Source organism: Chaetodon auriga, chromosome 5 (genome assembly GCF_051107435.1).
Source record: "Chaetodon auriga isolate fChaAug3 chromosome 5, fChaAug3.hap1, whole genome shotgun sequence".
Classification (NCBI taxonomy): Eukaryota; Metazoa; Chordata; class Actinopteri; order Chaetodontiformes; family Chaetodontidae; genus Chaetodon; species Chaetodon auriga.
Window position 1 is genome coordinate 16,431,234 of NC_135078.1, and position 19,647 is coordinate 16,450,880.

The following is a 19,647-nucleotide window of genomic DNA, read 5'->3' on the forward strand; positions in this document are numbered from 1 at the left end:
GAAAGTATTGACATTCCTTTATCAACTAGGAAAAAGCTATTTCTGTAATCGCTGGAATGAAAAATATAAACTGACAAAGAGGGATTTTTTTTCCACAATTTTAATTGTTAGCTTGACAAAACAAGTGAAGAAAACATTTTTTAAAAATTCTCAAAATGGATAACATTTTTTTAAAAGTGTAATTTAAGACTTTTTTTCGCCATCCAACCAGCATTATTTCATTTCAGTCCTATATGTCTTGAGCCTTTTCATAAACTGTACTTATATTGTCATCTGTACTTATATATCAAACAAAACCTGACAAAAATGTCAAATCAATTTAAAGAAAGGCACAGAAATGGTTGAAAAAGGATGAAAAATCTACAGCTCTAGAATTAAGAGATTGAGAAACATCGTTGCCTAATAGTGTCTTGTCAACTCTCTTCCTAGGTCACCTGAGCGCCTCATGTTCTCTGCCGGCTGGTCGCGTGCCTTACCTCCTTGCTACTTCCTGTTCTGATGGAAAGGTACGCTTCTGGAGGTGTAGCGTCATTGCGACAAAGCCTTCCAGTATGGACAACTTGGTCTACCAATGGGAGGAGTGGCCTCTCCTGGTGGAGGAGACCCTTCCCAGCAGCAGCGTAGTGAGTGTGCAAGGTCGCCCCATAGAGGTCAGTTGCTGTCACGCTGGACGGATTGCAGTTGCTTACAGGCAGATACCAAACACTCTTCTGAACTCAACACCTCACCTGAACCCTCACGGACTGTTGACTTCTCCTCCCACCCTGACATCCTCCCCTTACATGCACTACAACAACAACAATACCCACCTGACCCCAACTCTGACTGTTCAGCGTAGCCCAAATCTCCCTCCAAGCCCCAACCCCGCAACCACCAGAGAACCATTGGTCCACATTGGCATCTTCCAGTGTGAATCCACCGGCGGTTCGCAGTGGATTTTAGAGCAGACCATAGTTCTGGACAGCACAGATCCCACAGCTAACTATGGTATTTGCAATAGCACAACTGGAAGTACCAACATTTCAAGCAACATGGACCTCTCTATTCCCAATGAGAACTGTCATGGTTCTACTGGTAAGAACCTGGTTCATTTGGACTGGGTCTCCCAAGAGAATGGGTCACATGTTCTGACTGTTGGTATCGGGACAAAGATTTATATGTACGGCCGTCTGTCTGGGAAGCCTCCGGAACTCTGTCTGTCATCTGATGCCAGCAGAGACCAGAGCTCGTCTCGACTGGTTCTGCTTCGATCAGTCGATCTGGTCTCCTCTGTTGAAGGCTCATTACCCATTCCAGTCTCCCTCTCCTGGGTACGAGACGGCATCTTGGTGGTAGGCATGGACTGTGAAATGCACGTTTACTCCCAGTGGCAGCCCCCAGCACCACCCAAACCCAATGTCACAATTGCCCAAGACACAGACATCAGCAGCAGCGTCTCCTCCATAATCTCAGCCGTCAGACAGAGCCAGGAGGAGGGTCTCAGCCTTGGGGCCCCCATGTCTTCACTGGCCCCTCCCAAAAGGGCCTTGACACGATCAATGATGAGCCTGGCTCAGAAACTAAGTGGAAAGAGAACAGCTTACGACCTGCCTGTCGAGATGGAAGATTCTGGGCTTTTTGAAGCTGCTCACCAACTCTTTCCCACTCTGCCCCAGTACCATCCTGTACAGTTACTGGAGCTCATGGATCTGGGGAAGGTAAGTTAGAGAAATTACTCAAATACTGTCTATACTTAAACATTTTGTCTTTTGGTTATTTGTTCTTTATTACAGCACTGATATACATTTAAAATATAAATGTGCAAAATAATTTTTCTACCTTAAGGTTCACCGTGCCAAAGCCATCCTCTCCCATCTGGTGAAATGCATAGCTGGAGAAATTGTGGCACTTAAAGACAGCGCAAGCAACCCCGAGAAACGCGTGCGCTCTCGAACCATCAGCGCAGGAGGCAGCACAGCACGGGACCGGAAGATATTCAGCAAAGCAGAGAACTCCACCCCCGACTACACAGAGATAAGCTCCATCCCTCCGCTGCCTCTGTACGCACTTCTAGCAGCTGATGAGGACACGTTACCAAAACCTGGTGAGTGTACAAAACGTGACTTTAGAATTAAGTATTCAGTAATGAATAAAATAATAATGCACTTTATTTCAGCAGTACGTAAGAAGTAGTCAGACATTATGAAGGGTGTTTACTTACAGTAGATCTAATCTGTAATATTCCATTACATTAAACTACAAAGGCATCACCTCATTTTTTTTTTAATCTTGCATTTTATCTATTTCTTTGCAGGAAATTACAGACCTGAATTTAAAGCTAGAGCCGGACCACTCATTGCTTTAAAAAGCAATTAACACAGTGTTAAAAGCAATTGAAAATGTCTTCCATTTTGGGAGGTAGAGATGCTTTGAGATGCTGGACTATGCTAATCTTAAAATACTGCACTTGTGGATAACAACTTAAAAAAATGAGGTAGATTGTAGATGCATTTTCTTTGCTGTTGAATTGAAAAGGGCAAAAACTGAGGATTTTCAGAGTATGTTAAACATCAAAAAGGTTTTCCAGTTATGCTTTTAAGGAGGTGCATAAACAAAAACAGAAGCAGTATTTATACTGGAGAAGCAGCAACCATTTTTATCCACCGTGCCTCATGGTGTAAGAGACTGAGAATAATATTTTACTCTTTGGTCTTCTAGTTTTTCCTCATTGTGTCTCTGGGGACACAAAGTGAGAAGAATGAAAGCAGAAACACGTACACTGTAAAAACATTTCCCACTCTTTGGTATTTTTATTCAATCTTTAATCCCCATCAGGAGGGGATTTTTCTGCACATCTCTTAGGAAATACATGTCTTGTGTAATTTAGCTCTGTCTTGGGCCTCCCTACAGATAAGGTGGGCAGTGTGAGCGGAGATAGTGGGCATGGTTCCAGTCACACTGACGCGTATGATGAGCTCTTTCAAACACCCAGCATAGCGGACCTGGACCCTCTGGACAGTGATCAAGAGGAAATGGGGAACAAGGTCGGTTTCTATTGGATTGGTAAAAGAGAATTTATAAAAATGAGACTGGATAGCAACATTTTGGGCTCTTTTGGTGTTCCAGTGAGCAGCTTAAACAGACGTAATTGTGTACGTCAAGGTTCATTTTAGATATATTAGATATTTTGCTGCCTTTAAAGATGGACAGGTTAAAGCTCATGATGACCCTAGCCAGTGAAGTTAATATATACATACAATATTATGTTGTATTTTGTGATGAGTTTGAATCCAGCCATGACATATTCTCCCTTTTTTCATATTATTATTTCTCACCTCCCCCTATTATGTGTTGTCTTATAAATTACAAATACCAATTAATTTTACGTTTCTTGTCTCTCTCTTGTTCCCGTTCTGTAGGTCATTGACCTGTCCCAGTACAGTCCAACATACTTCGGTCCAGAACATGCTCAGGTTCTGTCCAGTCACCTCCTTCATTCCAGTTTACCAGGCTTAACCCGTATGGAGCAGATGTCTCTCATGGCGCTGGCTGACACCATTGCTACCACAAGCACAGACCTCAAGGGCAGCCAGGGCAAGAGCAAAGGTACTGCAACTAACAACATAAAATAAGTGCTCCGTTCCACAACATCATGTAATTGTGTTTTGAAAAAGCAGTAAGAGCTGTCTGTCATTTATTTACCAGGTGGAGAGACACTGGATGAGTGTGGTCTGAAGTTCTTACTGGCTGTCAGACTCCATACCTTCCTCTCTACCTCCCTGCCTCCAGCACACCGAGCACAGCTGCTACGGCAAGGTACAATGAAATGGTTGTTTTCATTACTGTTTTCATTGGGGTGTGTTTCTCCTATATTCATTGGATAATGCTAAAATTTCACATAATTTGTTTACTGGAAGTGATCTCATGTTGCCTTGGTGTGTTTTATGTGGAGTGAGCGCTGCAGTGAACTTGGTTTAAAAAGTAGCCACATTGCTTGTCAGCAGCCGGTCATATGGTAACTTAGGGGGCAGTTTGGCCTTGTGTGCTCTAATTAATTTGGCATGCAGCTAACACACCAGTCATAATTTTGTTTTAATGAAAACTCAACTCCTGCACCATTGTTGTGAAAGGAGGAAACAACAGGAGGGAAGAAAATGACATATTTTCTTTTCAGTGCTGTGTGGAGTGTCTAATTTATGCTGATGTGAAGAGTGGTTCATGTGGATTTTGAAAAGTCTACATTGGCATGTATTCAAAGAAACTGTAAAGTGTTAAGTTTCAGAACAGAATTCAGTGCAATAGCTGATACTAAGGAGAAGGCAAAGACTGTATTCAACACATTGCACAGGACAACTATGAGTTCTTTGCCTTAAAGGCCTTCATATGTTTTCAATTTATATGATCTTGAAGACTTTATGTAAGTTTCCAGCTTGCTGCCTAAGGAGTTGTCTCCCTGCGCTCCTTTAGAAGTAGCTCCAGTGCCCACCTAGGTATCAGAGCAGTAACTCTATAAAGACACCTTAAGGTAGAAAGAGAGGGTTACTGATGGTTTCAGTTGTAAATTCTTGACAGTAAAAGTCTCAATGAGAGAAGTGAACAAGCCATAGTCTATTCATCATCCTTAACAATTGCAGTAAAGTTGCCCTTTAGCAAGGCACTTAAACCATGTCTGCTCCCATAGAACTCCTCAGTGGGCAGCTGTACAACACTATAACTCTCTGCTTTAAATATATGTTTGCGTTGTTGTAAATAACATTATCAGTTTTAGCTCTTGGAACACTTTATATAAAGTACACATATTCAACATTAACGAGTTGCTTATTAGCATGCATGTTAGCAGCATATTGACTCCTAATTATTAAGCACTTATTAATGCCTTATTCTGAATGACCACATTGAACAACCACTAGACTTTAATAATCTTAAACACGTAACCTTAATAACCCTAACCCCCATAGTAAGGCATTAATATGTGTTTCTATTCTCTCCATGAAATAGACAACATGTTCCACGTGTCCGTTTCTTCTCTCTGCAGGCCTGTCAACATGTCATTATGCCTGGGCCTTTCACTCGGAAGCTGAGGAGGAGCTGCTGAACATGCTGCCTGCCCTGCAGAAGGGAGAGCCCACCTGGCCTGAGCTGCGCTCCATGGGCGTGGGCTGGTGGCTGCGCAGCACCAACAAGCTACGCAGGTGTATTGAGAAGGTGAGGCGGATAATGACATGAGTCAATTGTCATAATCAGTTTAGGTAAAACTAGTGACGTCATCTGTCTATCTTTTCTCATACATACTCAATAGGCAGCTTGTTACATCTTCAATAATAATCTCAAATTTATAATCAGTTATAAGCCTACTGTATATTTATATATTTTTTAAGTTTTCTTACACCCCTTAAAATGAAGAGGGCCTCCCCCCACGTGAAACTTTGGCGACCCCCAGCTTCTGTAAAGAACGCCTTTATAACTGAGTTTGAGCTACTCTCTCAGATGATCCATAAAGATATAAATTATTTGGTGGATAAAACTGTACAGGTAGAGGAGGTGTGAGCTGAATGTGTGCGTGTGTGTGCATGTGTCTGTGTCTGTGTCTGCGTGTGTCTGTGTGTTTTTTCTTTGTTTTTTGTCAGGTTGCCAGAGCTTCCTTACAGAGAAACAATGATCCTCTGGATGCTGCTGTATTTTACCTCGCAATGAAAAAGAAGGCAGTGGTGTGGGGATTGTACAGGTTGGAAAAACTGACATCATTTTGCACATTTAATACAAGTGCACATACGTTCATTACAGTATTTGCCCCTACCAGTAATTACTGAAGACCTAAAAGACCGATATTGTTGTTTTGAATCCATACTGTCTTCAGGTCTCAGAAGAATGCCAAAATGACAGAGTTTTTCCGCAACAACTTCAGTGAGGACCGGTGGAGGAAAGCAGCATTGAAAAATGCCTTTTCTCTGTTGGGAAAGCAGCGGTTCCAGCATTCTGCAGCCTTCTTCCTTCTGGCTGGTTCCCTTAAGGATGCTGTGGAGGCAAGTGGAAAATAGACATGACACACTGTTTGCAGGAAGCACTTGTTCCTTCAACTGCAAGTGCCACTTGGCAGCCTGCTCATCCTAAGTTAGAAACCTTTCTTTCAGTAGTCAAGAGCTGCTCATTTTCATTTATAGGATGTCTGTAGCATTCTGATTCTTTTTCCAACAGTTCATATGGCAGTGTTTGATGGTATAATAAAAGCGGTTAAACCACATTCACACAAACCGACCCCACCACCATTATTTCTGTGGTGTGCAACATCCTTTTCATTATTAAAACAGCAGTGGTGTCTTTTAACACAATGCGCTGAAGAATTATTGATGTTGGCGGTTGACTCTTGGGTGTTGCTGTCTTTGCTCCTTTTTGTGAGAATTTTCAATAGCTTGTGGTCACATTCATAAACCAGCAGCACCGCACTCTTGTTGAGGCTTTGTAATTTGGGACACTCCCATTTCATAAAAATATATTTGCGTAATTTTTGTGTGTCGGCGTGTAAACGTGCATACTTTTGGTTAGGTATCGTAAGGATTTAGAAATTGGCATTAGTATTTCTGCCATCTTTCATGGTTAACTTAACCACAGGAAAAAACCTACAGCTCTCCATCTCACTGCTCACAGATCAAGACAGCTGTGTGTCAGCATTCATGCTTAACCTTTTATATCATCAAGGTTATTTCTGTTTAGAAAGTCCCTGGAGTCGCATTATTTCATCTGTGTGAGTAACTGGAGCTTCTCTGAGCATTTTATGGAAATGAGCATCACCCAGCAAAGGGCTATAATTGACTTTGCTTAGTATCTGTGGCTGGGAGGTTGTCTCATTGAAATGCAGCTCACACCTTACCGGTTGAGAGCACTACAACTTCAACTATCCACAAAGTCTTTGCTGTGTGCACAGAATTTTATAATATGTGCAATTATTTCATGGTTTCTTTTTTCCCTTTCATATTTTATAGATAAACAGGAAAACTGTAACTTTTGAAGATCATCATGTCCTACTGGATTACTGTGTATTCAGAATATACATTATTTGTCTGCCTTGTTGTCTTATCTCATTCAGTCCTGTCTCAGTAGTTAAGAAGCCATTTTTAATTGATGACAGACTGTGATGTCCTGCTTTCTTTCCCTCCTCCAGGTGTGTGTGGAGAAAATGCAGGACCTACAGCTGGCCCTGGTGATCTCCAGATTGTATGAATCTGAGTTTGAGACGGCGTCCACCTATAAAAAGATCCTCCAGAGACATGTGCTGGGACAAGACAAACAGGTGCAGAGTTTTAGTGTAACGCAGGCTCCACAGGCTAATGTTTTTAATGTAGAAAATGCACTCAGTCATCAAACTACCCAGTGATGTTTGACTCTGCAGCATTTTGGTAATTAATGCACTGCAGTAACCATAATGAGCCATTTTAATTGTTATATTTCAAGATTCAAGCCCACCCGGACCCGTTCCTGCGGAGCATGGCGCACTGGGTCCTGGAGGACTACAGCAGGGCCTTGGACACTCTACTCGAGCAGCCTGCTAACAGTGCCAGCTCTGGATCCAGTGTGAGCAAATCTGACTCTGGTAGGTCTGCAGTCCTCAGTATGCTTATTTCTTTTTTTTTTGTTACCTCTGTGCAAAGGCGAAACTAAGATGGTGGTATACCCGACTGATAACCTTCAGGATTGTTATCCCATAGTTCTCTATTCTACATTTTCAGTAGAAGCAAGCCCACCACCCTAATTTTGTTTTGAAATGCATTGTATTTATGACTGGAAAAACTGCCATTTGACCAGGTAAAGTTTAAGTTAGACTCTAAGTTCCTACAGTAATAGATATAGTCTTTACTGTCAGAGGCCTTTAAAATGTCTCAATATCCTGTTCACTTTGTGGACATTGCAAGTATGTCAAATGCAGCATTGTAGATGAAACCAGGGGAGGTAGACCAGGAGTGTTGCAGATAGTAATTTGGCACTGAGATTGAATTCTTAGTTTTCACAAAATGTCTCAGCTTTGGGACTATTTTTGGTCCTTTAAATATGTGAAATTGCACAAGTAATTGCAGTCTAGTGGACACAGAAGACCATTTAGTTGAAGATAATATACAAAGCTTGCCTTACAAACAGAAGAACTGAACTTGATATGAACCTCACTTTGACTTAAGAGCCAAACCAGTCATGTGTTTCTTAAATGATGTTCTTAAAGCACATTTAATATGCTTAGAGAGAAGAGAACACTGGCTTATGGAAAGTTGAAAAAGCCTCCTCAGCTGTCTTGGCTGGGTTTTCAGTACAAATGTTTTGGTCCTTTGACATTGTTTATACCAGGATGAAAAGGGTGTACTTAATACATCACCTTTTTTCAGTGTTCACATAGCTGTATGCCGCAGTTTGTCTAGGAGTTCAGCAAAGATTCAGTCAGTCCAGCTGTAGCTCTGTTTCTCTGTCTGATCCAATTACACAGCTTGTCTTTGCAGGTACTGACATTAAAGCAGTACAGGAGGCCGTGTTTTACCGCTGAGACAGATAAAAGCCAATTTTCTGTCTTTGCATCTGACAGGTTCCTCTCCTGTGTCTTCATGTAACCCTGAGGTTTTCAACTTTTACACCTACCTTCGTACCCACCCACTCCTCCTTCGCCGCCATTTTGGCTCTTCAGACAAGGCTAAAGTTGGCCTGACTGCTGAGGGTCGCAGAGCTGACTCCATTAGCCTGGAGGAGAGGAGACTGTTTTTCACAGCTGCGTACGCACACCTACAAGCCGGCTGCCCCATGCTAGCACTTGAAGTCCTCTCCAAGATGCCCAAAGTCCGCAAGCATTCCAAACTCATCAACCAGGAGGACACAGGCATCACTCCTGAACTCAGTGTTGGGAGCAAGAATGGACAAATATCAGACCCAGACTGGTCTCAGCCAGCTCTGAATGGCTACGAGTCAGACGGAAACAGCTTATCCAACAGCCAGTCAGATTCAATGTTAAGTTTTGACTGGAGCCAGCCGTCACTGACACTGCCAGATGAGTCCCTGGAGCTGAAGTGGGACAGTGACAAAGATGATGATGAAGAAGCTGATGAGGATGAAGAAGAAACCAAGAATGGTCGGAGCGGCAGAACTGCAGACAGCAGCAGCGTGTTCCAGGACACGCAGGACGCCATGTCGCCGCTAATGGAGATGGTGACGGGAGAGCACAGCGAGGAGAGCGATGACTTCCTGCCACCGTCTAATGACATCTTGGCGGCCCAGCTGAAGTTTACCGCCTGCTTGAAGATTATGACCAATGAGCTCCGGACGCTGTCCACAGGATATGAACTGGATGGAGGGAAGCTTCGTTACCAGCTCTACCAGTGGTTAGAGCGAGAGGTGATAGCACACACACACACACACACACACACACACACACACACACACACACACACACACACTTTTAAAGACTTAAAGATCAAATCTATAATATTTTTTTTACTTTAAATTAAGTTATAATATCCATCCATGTGGTGAAGCAGTATTCTTGCTGCACCCTTGGGTTCACTCAATGAAACTTTTATAACTTGCATAACTCCTACACATCTCTCCTGTCTTCACACTCACTGTTTGAAGATTTTATCTCTCACTGTGTCAGTGCATATAAACATCATATCGACAATAACTCCAGCGGTTTTCTCTCATGAAATTGTTTGTCCTTTTCTGTGAAAACTCTTTAACGATTTCGTGAAATGTTTTGCTTTCACCCCCATGCGTGCAAGATAAATTCCTTCTTGACAAGTTGTTTTTAAAATAAAATTTTGTTTTCCTCAGGTGGTGGCTCTCCAGCGTTGCTGCAGCTACAAGCCCTGCTTGCCAGAGCTGTCTGCCCAGGGTGATGCCCCTGTTTCTGGGTCGGTGGAGGAGGAACAGGTGGGTGGAGATAGTTGGCTGCTTTAAGATTTGTCAGATGTTCATGAGCAAAAATCGATGCAACACTTGCTGCAATAAAAAAAATTAAGACAACGGCACAGTGTGTCTTGAGATGGTTCGAAAAATTGTGTTTTATTAAAACGATGTTTACACCGTTTTCCCTTGAATATACGAATGTCTGAACTTCTGTTTTAGAGTTTCGAAAATCTTTGTTGCTGTAAGTTTTGCTCAGATATTTCAGTTTCAGCAGCAAACTTGATTCCACATTTCTACACTTGCACAGTACACTTACCGTGTATGTACAAATTAAAATTGCATTTCAAAGACCCACTACTTTATTAATTGTTGACAGAACAGATTAATGTCCATTGTTATAAAACACAGTTGTTTTTAGCACTCTGAGTATTTTAACCAGCTCGATATATCGGCATATTTACTGGGATGTTGATTGATTTTTCTATAAAACTAATAAAGTTAAAATGATTTTCTAGCCTGGGAGTCCTCGTGGTGACAACCAGAGGAGCAGGAGACACTGGTTGCAGAGTAACCAGCCCTTACTGAGGATGTTTCTGAGCTACTGCAGCTTGCATGGCTCCCACGGTGGAGGACTGGCGTCTGTACGCATGGAGCTCATATTATTACTTCAAGAGTCTCACCAGGTAATTAAAACATGCACAGATGCTCACTAAAGGCCACTGATACACAGAGCATGACCAGTTTTAGTCCGGCTCAGTAGCTGCTGCCACAAAGTAACTTTACAAACTGATTTTTCACTTGCTGGTCAAAGATCAGTTTGTAAATTGGTGCAGCCCTAGTTAATGGTCTTAAAGTGATATACCCCTGATTTGTTTTATAGGAGCAACTAGAAAAGTGTGAATATAAAATATTGTTTGCAACACAAAAGACAAAAAAATAAGAAACATGTGTGCAGCATGTAAAAACATTCACTGCATCAGCAGAGCAGCAGTATCATTTAAGTGATCACATATTCTATTTGAAGGGAGGATACTGAACAGATGAGGGGGCAAAGTACAAATGAAAGACGAACATGACACCATCTGCGAGCTTGTCTTAATGCAACCCGATTCCCAAGATACACATACACACACACACCCACCCACACACTCAGACCTACTTATTGTGCACTGGCGATTGTCTCTACACCTCCAGCAATAGGCTGACAGTTTGCTGATTCTCTGAGCTCCTGAGGGAGGTCCTGCCTTAGGCTGGCTATTAGAAGATTGAGTCAAATTTTAGGAGGTAAACAACTCAATGAGCCACCGTGGGAACAATGCTCTTAAATGTTAGCACAGACAATGGGCACTGGGGGTCCTTTATACTCTCCTACTTTGATATTGAAATAAAAACAGTTTCATTTGTCCCAGCTCCGGTCCCATGGTTGTCAAATTTCTCCTTTGTTGTTGAGGAAATTTTTTGTATTTTCTCTTGTCTTAACTTCAGCCACTGTGCAGAGCTTCTGTTAGGGAGGTTAGTGACGGCGGAATGTGATTCATCAAGCGTGACCAACATAAGCCCGTGGTATTCTTACACAGAAAGTCGTGTTCAGGGATCTAGCAAACACATACACAAATCCGGGCTCCCCTTCATTGCCTATTCTTCTTTTTAGCTCTTTAAACGTCACTCACACATACTCTGGTAAACATGTCAGGCACTCTGTAAGTGCTGGGATCGTGTATGACTTATTACGGCTCAGGAAAAAGCTGTTGCTTCAAAGTTCAAAGCAGCACCCCTCTTTTCCCAGTACCCTTTGTGAGCTGTCTCTTTTACCTACTAAAAAAAGAAATGACAAAGTCAAATATATAACTGCTCTTATTTTTTCAAGTCACTGTGGTGTGTGTGCAGTGTGTAGCTGTGTATGTGTGAGAGTTTTATGTGAACACTAAACACTTGTTTTTAATTATGGTGTTATGAGTGCTCCTTGTTGTCTCACCAGTATGTGCTGTTTTTTAGTCTACCTGCAGACATGCTGTAATGAATGAACCCACATTTTAATGTGTTCCTCTCTGATTTCTCCCCGCAGGATGACTCCATCCAATCAGCTGTGACGCCATGTTGTCAGCAAACCTCTATCCCTCTTCTGATGGCTTGCACTGCCAATGTAAAGACCGTGGTGGCCAATCCCATCATCTACCTGACCAACCTGACTCATGACATCTTGCAGACCATCAATGCACTCGACTCTCCTCCACATCCTGATGTTGTTAACAATGAGGTGAGACAGTCTCTGCTCTCATTTATCCATTTCTACTTCTGGTATTGTTGATTGCATAAATGGATATTTCCTATTGAAAGACCATAAATCTGATTTTATTGAAGGAGGACAATGATCCTGGCAAATTTGCGCAGTGACCCACACAGTAAAATATATGAATTCTGAGGCAAAAGAAACTTTGAGAAAGTTTTTTTAGAGCCTGGATATAAATGTCTATCCAGATGGATCTCATGGATGATATTGCATGGATGCAAGGATGTTATTGCAGATCTGTCCATATTAGTATGTCTGCCAATAACTAAGAAGAACTTGCAGTACAGAAAGATGTGTTTGAGGTAGCTCAAAATTGGGAACTAATTTTGAAGTTTGTGTTGTGTGTCAATGTTTAATGACTGCTTAGATGTGTAAAGTTTCACTTTGGTCTTTGAAGTGTTCTTAGTGTCGGTTGTATTCATGTACCTCAAACACTAATTAATGCTTGTTTTGTTTTTGTTTTTTTACCTTGCGCCCTACGTCAGATCTATGTGATGCACACCTTGGCTGCCTCCCTGTCAGCTTGTATTTATCAGTGTCTGTGTGATGGACATACCCACAGGTAAGCGTCTCACCTGCCTCACCTGTTGGCATTACTTTTATGATATTAACGCTTTAGGCTACCATGTTGCAGGGACTGTTCCACAACGTAATCAAAAGTTTCATATTGAACTTTAATACAATACAAACCTTGAGCTATTTTCAAGCCATCCATTTCTTAACAATGATTTCAGGATCTGGGGAAATAAGTCTTTGCTGATCCCAGCCCAGCATTTTGAAACAGTGCTTTCACGCAGCCTGACTCAAAAAGGTTTGAGCTCATAGTGGGTATATACAGTGCAGCGTCTCTCTGAGCAAGCTTCTTGCATTCTTTATATGACTTCGAGCGATGCTTAACTTTGATACAATTTCTTCATTTTTCACCATATTCACCTTGACACGACTCCATTAACAGCACGAAGCCACTGGATTATTTATCTATCAAGAGATATCTCACTTTGTTTTCCTAGTCTTAGCATTAGCGTTTAAAAGACAAAATGCTGGCAGAATTTATGCTAATTTATGTCTTCTGGTTTCCGTGTGTGTGTGTGTGTGTGTGTGTGTTTGTGTGTACGTGTGTACATGTGCGTGCGTGTGTGTGTGTGTGTTTGTGTGTTGTGTGTTAGACAGTTCTTAGACTTATTGGAGCAGAATGATAAGAGATAAAGGGAAAGGGACATCACTACTGGTAGCCAAGCATACTTTATGATGAGAGGGTAATGCACACATACATCTCAAGTCAAACACTACAAATGTAATACCAGAGTGGAAAAAGGCTTTTCAGGCTTTGTTTCTAAGATTAGATAAGACTAAGTTTTACTTGTTACAACAGCAGAGTAAAAAGTAGAGGTAGACAAACAGAACAGTTACAACAAATAGACAATAACAAGACACAAAATAAAATGAACAATAGATAAAAAAGATCCAAAATAAAATCAAATATAGAAGTCTATATACATTAGATACAAAGAGTAAAAAAATAAGAATAGAAATAAGTGTGTGTGTGTGTGTGTGTGTGTGTGTGTGTAAAAGCATGTGATAAATAATGGAGTCATGCAAAAAGTAGGTTTGTGATGTTGTGATGTGAAACAACATCAACACAGTGCTTCATTAAATGATGCTGGAGTTGAACAGTCTGACAGTCGTTGGAATGAAGGAGTCTGCATTAGCGTTCCCTCTTCCACCGCTGATGCAGGATTATTATGAAGAATCATCTTAGCACATATTTTAGACTGGCTTTACAAAGAGCTACAGTGGTGATTCAAGTCATGGGAAAGGAGAAAATATGTTGGAAGTTTGCTCACCAAAAATATGACAGTCACTTGTCTGTTTTGATCGCGTTGAGAATGATTTATGAAAGCTGCAAGGCTGCTGTTTGTCATTCCTATTGTACATACTTTATTAGATTTTTGGTTTTGACAGATGGGAGGAACATTGTTTATTTAAGACGAGTATGTAGCATAACTCCCAATCACTTTGACAAGAAGGATTTAAACTTTATGTGTGGGTGTGCTCGTGTGTGTGTGTGTGATTGTATTTTATTTACCCTTTTAATAACCCTTTTGGCTTACGGCTGCGCTGCTGTCAGAGCTCCTGTCACCGTTCTGCCAGATTGCATGTTTGATTGCTGGATGTTGTACAGAATCTTTTTTACATATGCTTGACCCGACTGGAACCTTTACAGCCCCAGAGGTAGAATTGCATGTGTCAAGTAAATCATTTGTCAAAAAGGGACATTTTTTGTGTGTAAGAGAGACGACATTCAAAAATCTTTCAGAACAAGCTCTCTGACCTTCGTGTTTCAACCCTAATACAATTCTAAGTGATGTGATGAAACGCATAGACTGTTCAAAACATGCACGTGACGTCACTTGGGATTTCTGAAGAGCCATTGTGAAGCTCAGTGACAGTGGCTCCTGACAACGCCATCTTAGCTATGATTCTGTCAAACTCCTGGCTAATCTGTGGGTAGTGCTGAGTTAGGACAAATGAGATCTTTTTGCTGAAAGCTTGCGGCTAGCTGTCCCTTAATTTTGCATGTTAAGCCTCAATATAACTGAACTGAATGCCTAACCCTAACCTAAATCTAGTCTAACCCGTAAAACCAAGTCTTAACCCTCAAACAGACCTTTGACATTGTGAGGACCGGCCAAAACTTTCTGAACATGTCCTCGCTCTGTTAGTTAAAAACTTCTTACAGCCCTCACTATATAGCAAGTCTGCGTACGCACACACAGGGCCATCTATCACACACACTGTCAGTTGAACAGTCTAGCCAAATTAGCAAGTCTATTTCTAATTTAACACCGTCTTTGTTATGGTAATTATGATCTAAACTCTCCTGGTGTGTCGCTGCAGAGATTTGATGAAATTGTGCTCCTGTTTTTTGCCTCTTGAGTGTGAGCGAGAGAGCGAGTCTAAAAGGCTGTGTGAATTTTTTAAAAGATATTTCAGGATATAGGTTGCAGGAGTCGAGTATTGCCGCAACGTTTTGATACATGCTCTGCTTTTTTCTCCCTCTGTTATTCTGTCATTGTGTTGATCGTTAGGAAAACAGTCAACAGGTACGTCCATATGAAGCCGAAAAGCACTGGAGTCGTGCTCGAGGAACCTTGTTGTTAGAAGTACATTAAGACTGCAGTGACTGCCGCTCCTTCTTCTGAATGATGTTCCCTTTGACTTTTCAAATCTTTTTGATGTGGAGGCAATTGGTTTTCTGACAGAAGCTTAAAAGGGAACTTATGTTAGAAACTTAATAGACTCCCTGGTGATTTAAGCATTCCATATTCTCTGTAAAAGTTTCCTCTTCAACCATCCAAGGTTTTTCTTGCGCGCATGTGTTGAAAAGCCACTCGACGTGAGAACTTGAGCACTGACTCTTTCTTCATCATGAAGCGTTTCTTCTCTATTACCAAACAGCATAGACAGGCTAACCTGCGGTGCAGCCCATTAGTATTTCATGTCTTGACAGAACAAAGCTTGACAGCGGTGCCTCTTACTTAGAAACATCATCCCAGAGATCAGAACAGAGTTAAAACATTTAAAGTAAAACATTTAGACATTATATATTTACACCCCCTAACCCCATTTTTTAAAATTCACTTTTCAGTCCAGCATTTCAGATTTAATATGAATGTTTTGCTGTGTGCCCTCGCGCTGACTGCGTGTGGTTCTCTTCTTATGTCTGTCGAATCTCGCGCAGCCATGTGAACCATTTCACGGGAATCGTGTATCAGAGTGTGCTGCTGTCTCAGAAGCAGCCAGTCAGAACTGTCAGCATGGATGAGTCTGTTCAGCCCAACACATCCCCTGCTCAGTGGCCAGGTAAATCAGCCCAACCGAACACATTTTTTCACCTGAAGTAAAAGAAACAAAGCATATCTTTCTAATTGTCAACATGAAAAACAGCCAAACCAACAATGTGTAAACAGTGCATCATTAAAATGTTTGTGAGATTGTAAATTTCAGTGTGGGGATACCCTCTCCTGTTCTTTTGTTTGGGGTTGGATGTGCACATTATCCAACTTATGTTGACTTACTACGTTCTGCTTTGTTTCATCAAATGCAAACATGATCTTGGTGTGTTTTTTTTTTTTTTCAAATTCTGCAGTCTTTCTCTCATCTGTCCTTTCTCTCTGCCTTTCTTCCCCTCCCTCTCTTCAGGTATCACCTCTCTGATTCGCCTGCTGAGCTCAGCAGGTGAGGAGAGCCAGCCGGGCTTGGCCGTGCTGCTCTGTGAGATCCTGACTGCTGTCTTCCTCAGTCTGTTTGTTCACGGCATGGCTACCCATTCCAGCAATGAGCTGTTCCGCATCGCGGCCCATCCCCTCAACAGCAAGCTTTGGGTGACGGTGTTTGGAGGGGGCGCCCGTATCCCTGTCATCGAGAAACCCAACAGTCCAACAAGAACACCCCCACCAGGTTTGTCAGGATTAGGTTGGCCCATCTAGTTTTTCTGACGATCTGCCTGAGTGGATGTCTCTCTGTGTGAGGTTTTTCTTTTGGAGGTGACCCAGCAGCTAAATCAAATCAGTCCTGCTAAATTAATTGGGTTCCCGTCTGTAGGTCATAGTGAAATCCATCAACCTATTAGTGTGGGAGCTATTTCCCTCACACCCTGCCTGTGCTACTCTCTCATTGTTGGCAGAGGAAATCTGATGTAATCCAACTGTAACTCCAGTTTATTTGACAAAATGCATTTCAAACTGCTTCTTATACACTGTTTTTAGGAAGATATTTCAATATTTAAAGCTGATGAAATTGTCATTAGCAGGCTTGGGGTACAGTGGCATGCAAAGGTTTGTGCAGCCCTGGTCAAAATTTCTGTTACAGTCAGTAGTTAAACGAAGATGAAGATGGACTTTCAAATGGATTTTCAAAATTCATAAAGTTAAAGATGAACCATCATAAATATTTTAAGCAAGATTAGTGCATTATTCTTGTTTTGTACATTTTTAGAGGGAAAAAAGGAAAGAAACAGCTGGCAAAAGTTTGGACAGCCCAAGAGATTTGAGCTCTGAGATAAGTTTTACCAAGGTCTCAGATCATATTTAGCCAATAAGGACTCTGGCTTGTTCACAGTCACCATTAGAGAAGGGCAAGTGGTGCATATTTCAAAGCTTTATAAATACTGTGACTCCTCAAACCTTGTCCCAACAATCAGCAGCCATGGGCTCCTCGGAGCAGCTGCCTAGCACTCTGAAAATTAACATAATTGATGCCCACCGAGTGGGAGAAGGCAACAAGAAGACAGCAGAATGTGTTCATGCAGTCCTAATGTAATTAAGAGGAACGTTGGAGGTCAAGTTGACGTCTGGAAGACCAGATCCCAGCCCAGCCTTTTGAAACAGTGCTTTCTCGCAGCCGAACTCAGAAAGGTTTGAGTGAGAGAACTGCTCATAGGATTGATAGAAAGTCAAAACAAAACCCCCTTTTGACTCCAAAATACCTTCAGGAAGATTTAGCAGACTCCGCAGTGGTGGTTCACTGTTCTACTGTGCATGAATATGACCTTCAAGAAAGAGTCATCAGTAGAAAACACAAAATTCAGCATCAGAAGTTTGCAAAGAAACGTCTGACAAGCCTGATGCATTTACGAAAAGTCCTGTGGACTGATGAAGTTAAAACAGAACTTTCTGGGCACAATGAGCAAAGGTATGTTGGGAGAAAAAGGATGCAGAACTTCAAGAAAGGAACACCTCTCCAGCTGCCAAGTATGGAGGTGGATCGATCATGCTCAGGGCTTGTGTGGCAGCCAGTCCTGCCTGAATGCGCAAAGGAGAATGGGTGAAAATCCCCCAAACAACAATTGAAAGACTCTGGCTACAAAAAGCTTTTAGAAGCTGTGGTGGTTTCCAGAGGTGGAGTTTCTGTGAAGTACTGAACATGCAGGGTGCCCAAAAGACGTAAATAAAAAAGTAATGTTGCTTAAAATATTGAAGAAATCTGTCATTTTTAACGTCATGCTGTTTGGAAATCGGGTCATCTTTGGCTCACTCGGTTATTCACAGTAACAGAAATTTTGACTAGCGGTACCTAAACTTCTGCAAGCCACTGCATGTGTTGTACAGGATGTGACAGCTCGTGACAGCAGCTGAAAACACTTTCTCTCGACACCCCAGCCTCACCGAGCGGCTCAGACAGGAAGTCGAGACGCTTCAGACTTCTGTCGTCGCGCAGTGGATCCAGAGAGGAGTCTGGAATAGAGCGGGAGGGTCCATCCAGTCCCAGGCATGGCCCTGTGGTGGAACAGGAAGCTACCTCCATATTTAAAGAACGATTCATCCCTCCAGAGCTCAGCATTTGGGATTATTTTATCGCCAAGGTAATCCAGAGAAAACGTCTTGAGTCTAGAATTTTAAGTGTATTGACTTTTCAGATAATAGTTAATATTCAGCCTTCATGTATAACAGCATAATTGTATTTTATCCGTATTATTGTAGGGTTATAGTTAATATTATGTTTATCTGTTGTAAAAGAAAGTGTATGTTGTTTTTCCTACGTGTGTAAGTCATATTCGTTATTGTTGCTGTTGTATTCTTGTGTCTTTTAGCCTTCACTGCCACCGTCAGAAAGCAGAATTGAGTATGACTCGGAGGAGAGCCAGGGCAGTCAAGATGAAGAAGAAGAGGATGATGAATATGAAGATGTGTTTGACCCCAACTCTCCCCAAAGAGAGCATTCAAACCACAATTCATACAGGTAATGACAGTGCTGAGCGGGTATTACTGCAGAGAGTGACTCATCTTCACCTCAATTCAAGCTGTCAGGAGTAAACCTGCATGTATTTATGTCTTTCTGTTGACTTTGTATTCAGTCGCACTGCCTCTAAATTTTGCTCCACATTTAGTCTGAATCTTTATGGCACCAGTTCTTTTGAAAGCAGCCTTGGACCCATCTATTAACAGTGATCGTAACTGGTTTCTAATGGCTTCTTTTCCTCCCAGTTGGTGTTTGATGCGTCTGGCAATGGTTCAGCTGGTGTTGGTCAACCTCAAATCCTTTTACCCAATGGCTGGATATGATCTTTTAGGTAAACACTAAATTACACCACACACCCTCTGATGTACTAATGTCCAGGATGTAGCTAAGTGGCGCCCCGTTTCTCACTGCCTGTCTTACCTCATCGTATTGCCATCTTGCTGCTTCGATTTACCACAGATCTGCCTGTGGGCTCTCCTCTGTGTCACGCCGTACTGAAGACGCTGCAGCGCTGGGAGCAGGTGCTGCAGAAAAGGCTGGAGATCTTCGGGGGCCCTCCTTCCAAGTACATCTCCACCCACCTTCAGGATGAAACACCTGGTCCCGCCCTGCTCAGACACAAGGCCCTGTATGAACCGTCCAACACCCCATTCAGGTACCACTGTGAGCTGGGTAACATGAGTTAAAGAAGGATTATGAGGAGTTTTAAATGCATCGGTTTTATTTAGGTTGAATTTAAAGTCAGTCTGCCTTTGTGTGTTTGT

At 42.0% G+C, this 19,647-nt stretch overlaps 1 protein-coding gene across 3 annotated transcripts in view; it reads left to right on the forward strand.

Moving 5' to 3' along the window:
• dmxl1 (Dmx like 1) overlaps window positions 1-19,647 on the forward strand; it is a 51,055-nt gene that overhangs the window by 16,948 nt on the left and 14,460 nt on the right. For all 3 annotated transcript variants that reach the window (XM_076731320.1, XM_076731322.1, XM_076731321.1), the window contains exons 19-39: window positions 430-1,697; window positions 1,825-2,083; window positions 2,890-3,023; window positions 3,399-3,585; window positions 3,685-3,795; window positions 5,015-5,184; window positions 5,607-5,704; window positions 5,837-6,002; window positions 7,139-7,267; window positions 7,429-7,567; window positions 8,543-9,342; window positions 9,778-9,876; window positions 10,368-10,535; window positions 11,918-12,109; window positions 12,628-12,704; window positions 15,885-16,006; window positions 16,346-16,603; window positions 18,304-18,506; window positions 18,735-18,883; window positions 19,129-19,214; window positions 19,343-19,538. In XM_076731320.1, coding sequence (XP_076587435.1) covers window positions 430-1,697; window positions 1,825-2,083; window positions 2,890-3,023; window positions 3,399-3,585; window positions 3,685-3,795; window positions 5,015-5,184; window positions 5,607-5,704; window positions 5,837-6,002; window positions 7,139-7,267; window positions 7,429-7,567; window positions 8,543-9,342; window positions 9,778-9,876; window positions 10,368-10,535; window positions 11,918-12,109; window positions 12,628-12,704; window positions 15,885-16,006; window positions 16,346-16,603; window positions 18,304-18,506; window positions 18,735-18,883; window positions 19,129-19,214; window positions 19,343-19,538 — 5,011 coding nt within the window. The remainder of the gene's footprint in view (window positions 1-429; window positions 1,698-1,824; window positions 2,084-2,889; window positions 3,024-3,398; window positions 3,586-3,684; window positions 3,796-5,014; window positions 5,185-5,606; window positions 5,705-5,836; window positions 6,003-7,138; window positions 7,268-7,428; window positions 7,568-8,542; window positions 9,343-9,777; window positions 9,877-10,367; window positions 10,536-11,917; window positions 12,110-12,627; window positions 12,705-15,884; window positions 16,007-16,345; window positions 16,604-18,303; window positions 18,507-18,734; window positions 18,884-19,128; window positions 19,215-19,342; window positions 19,539-19,647) is intronic.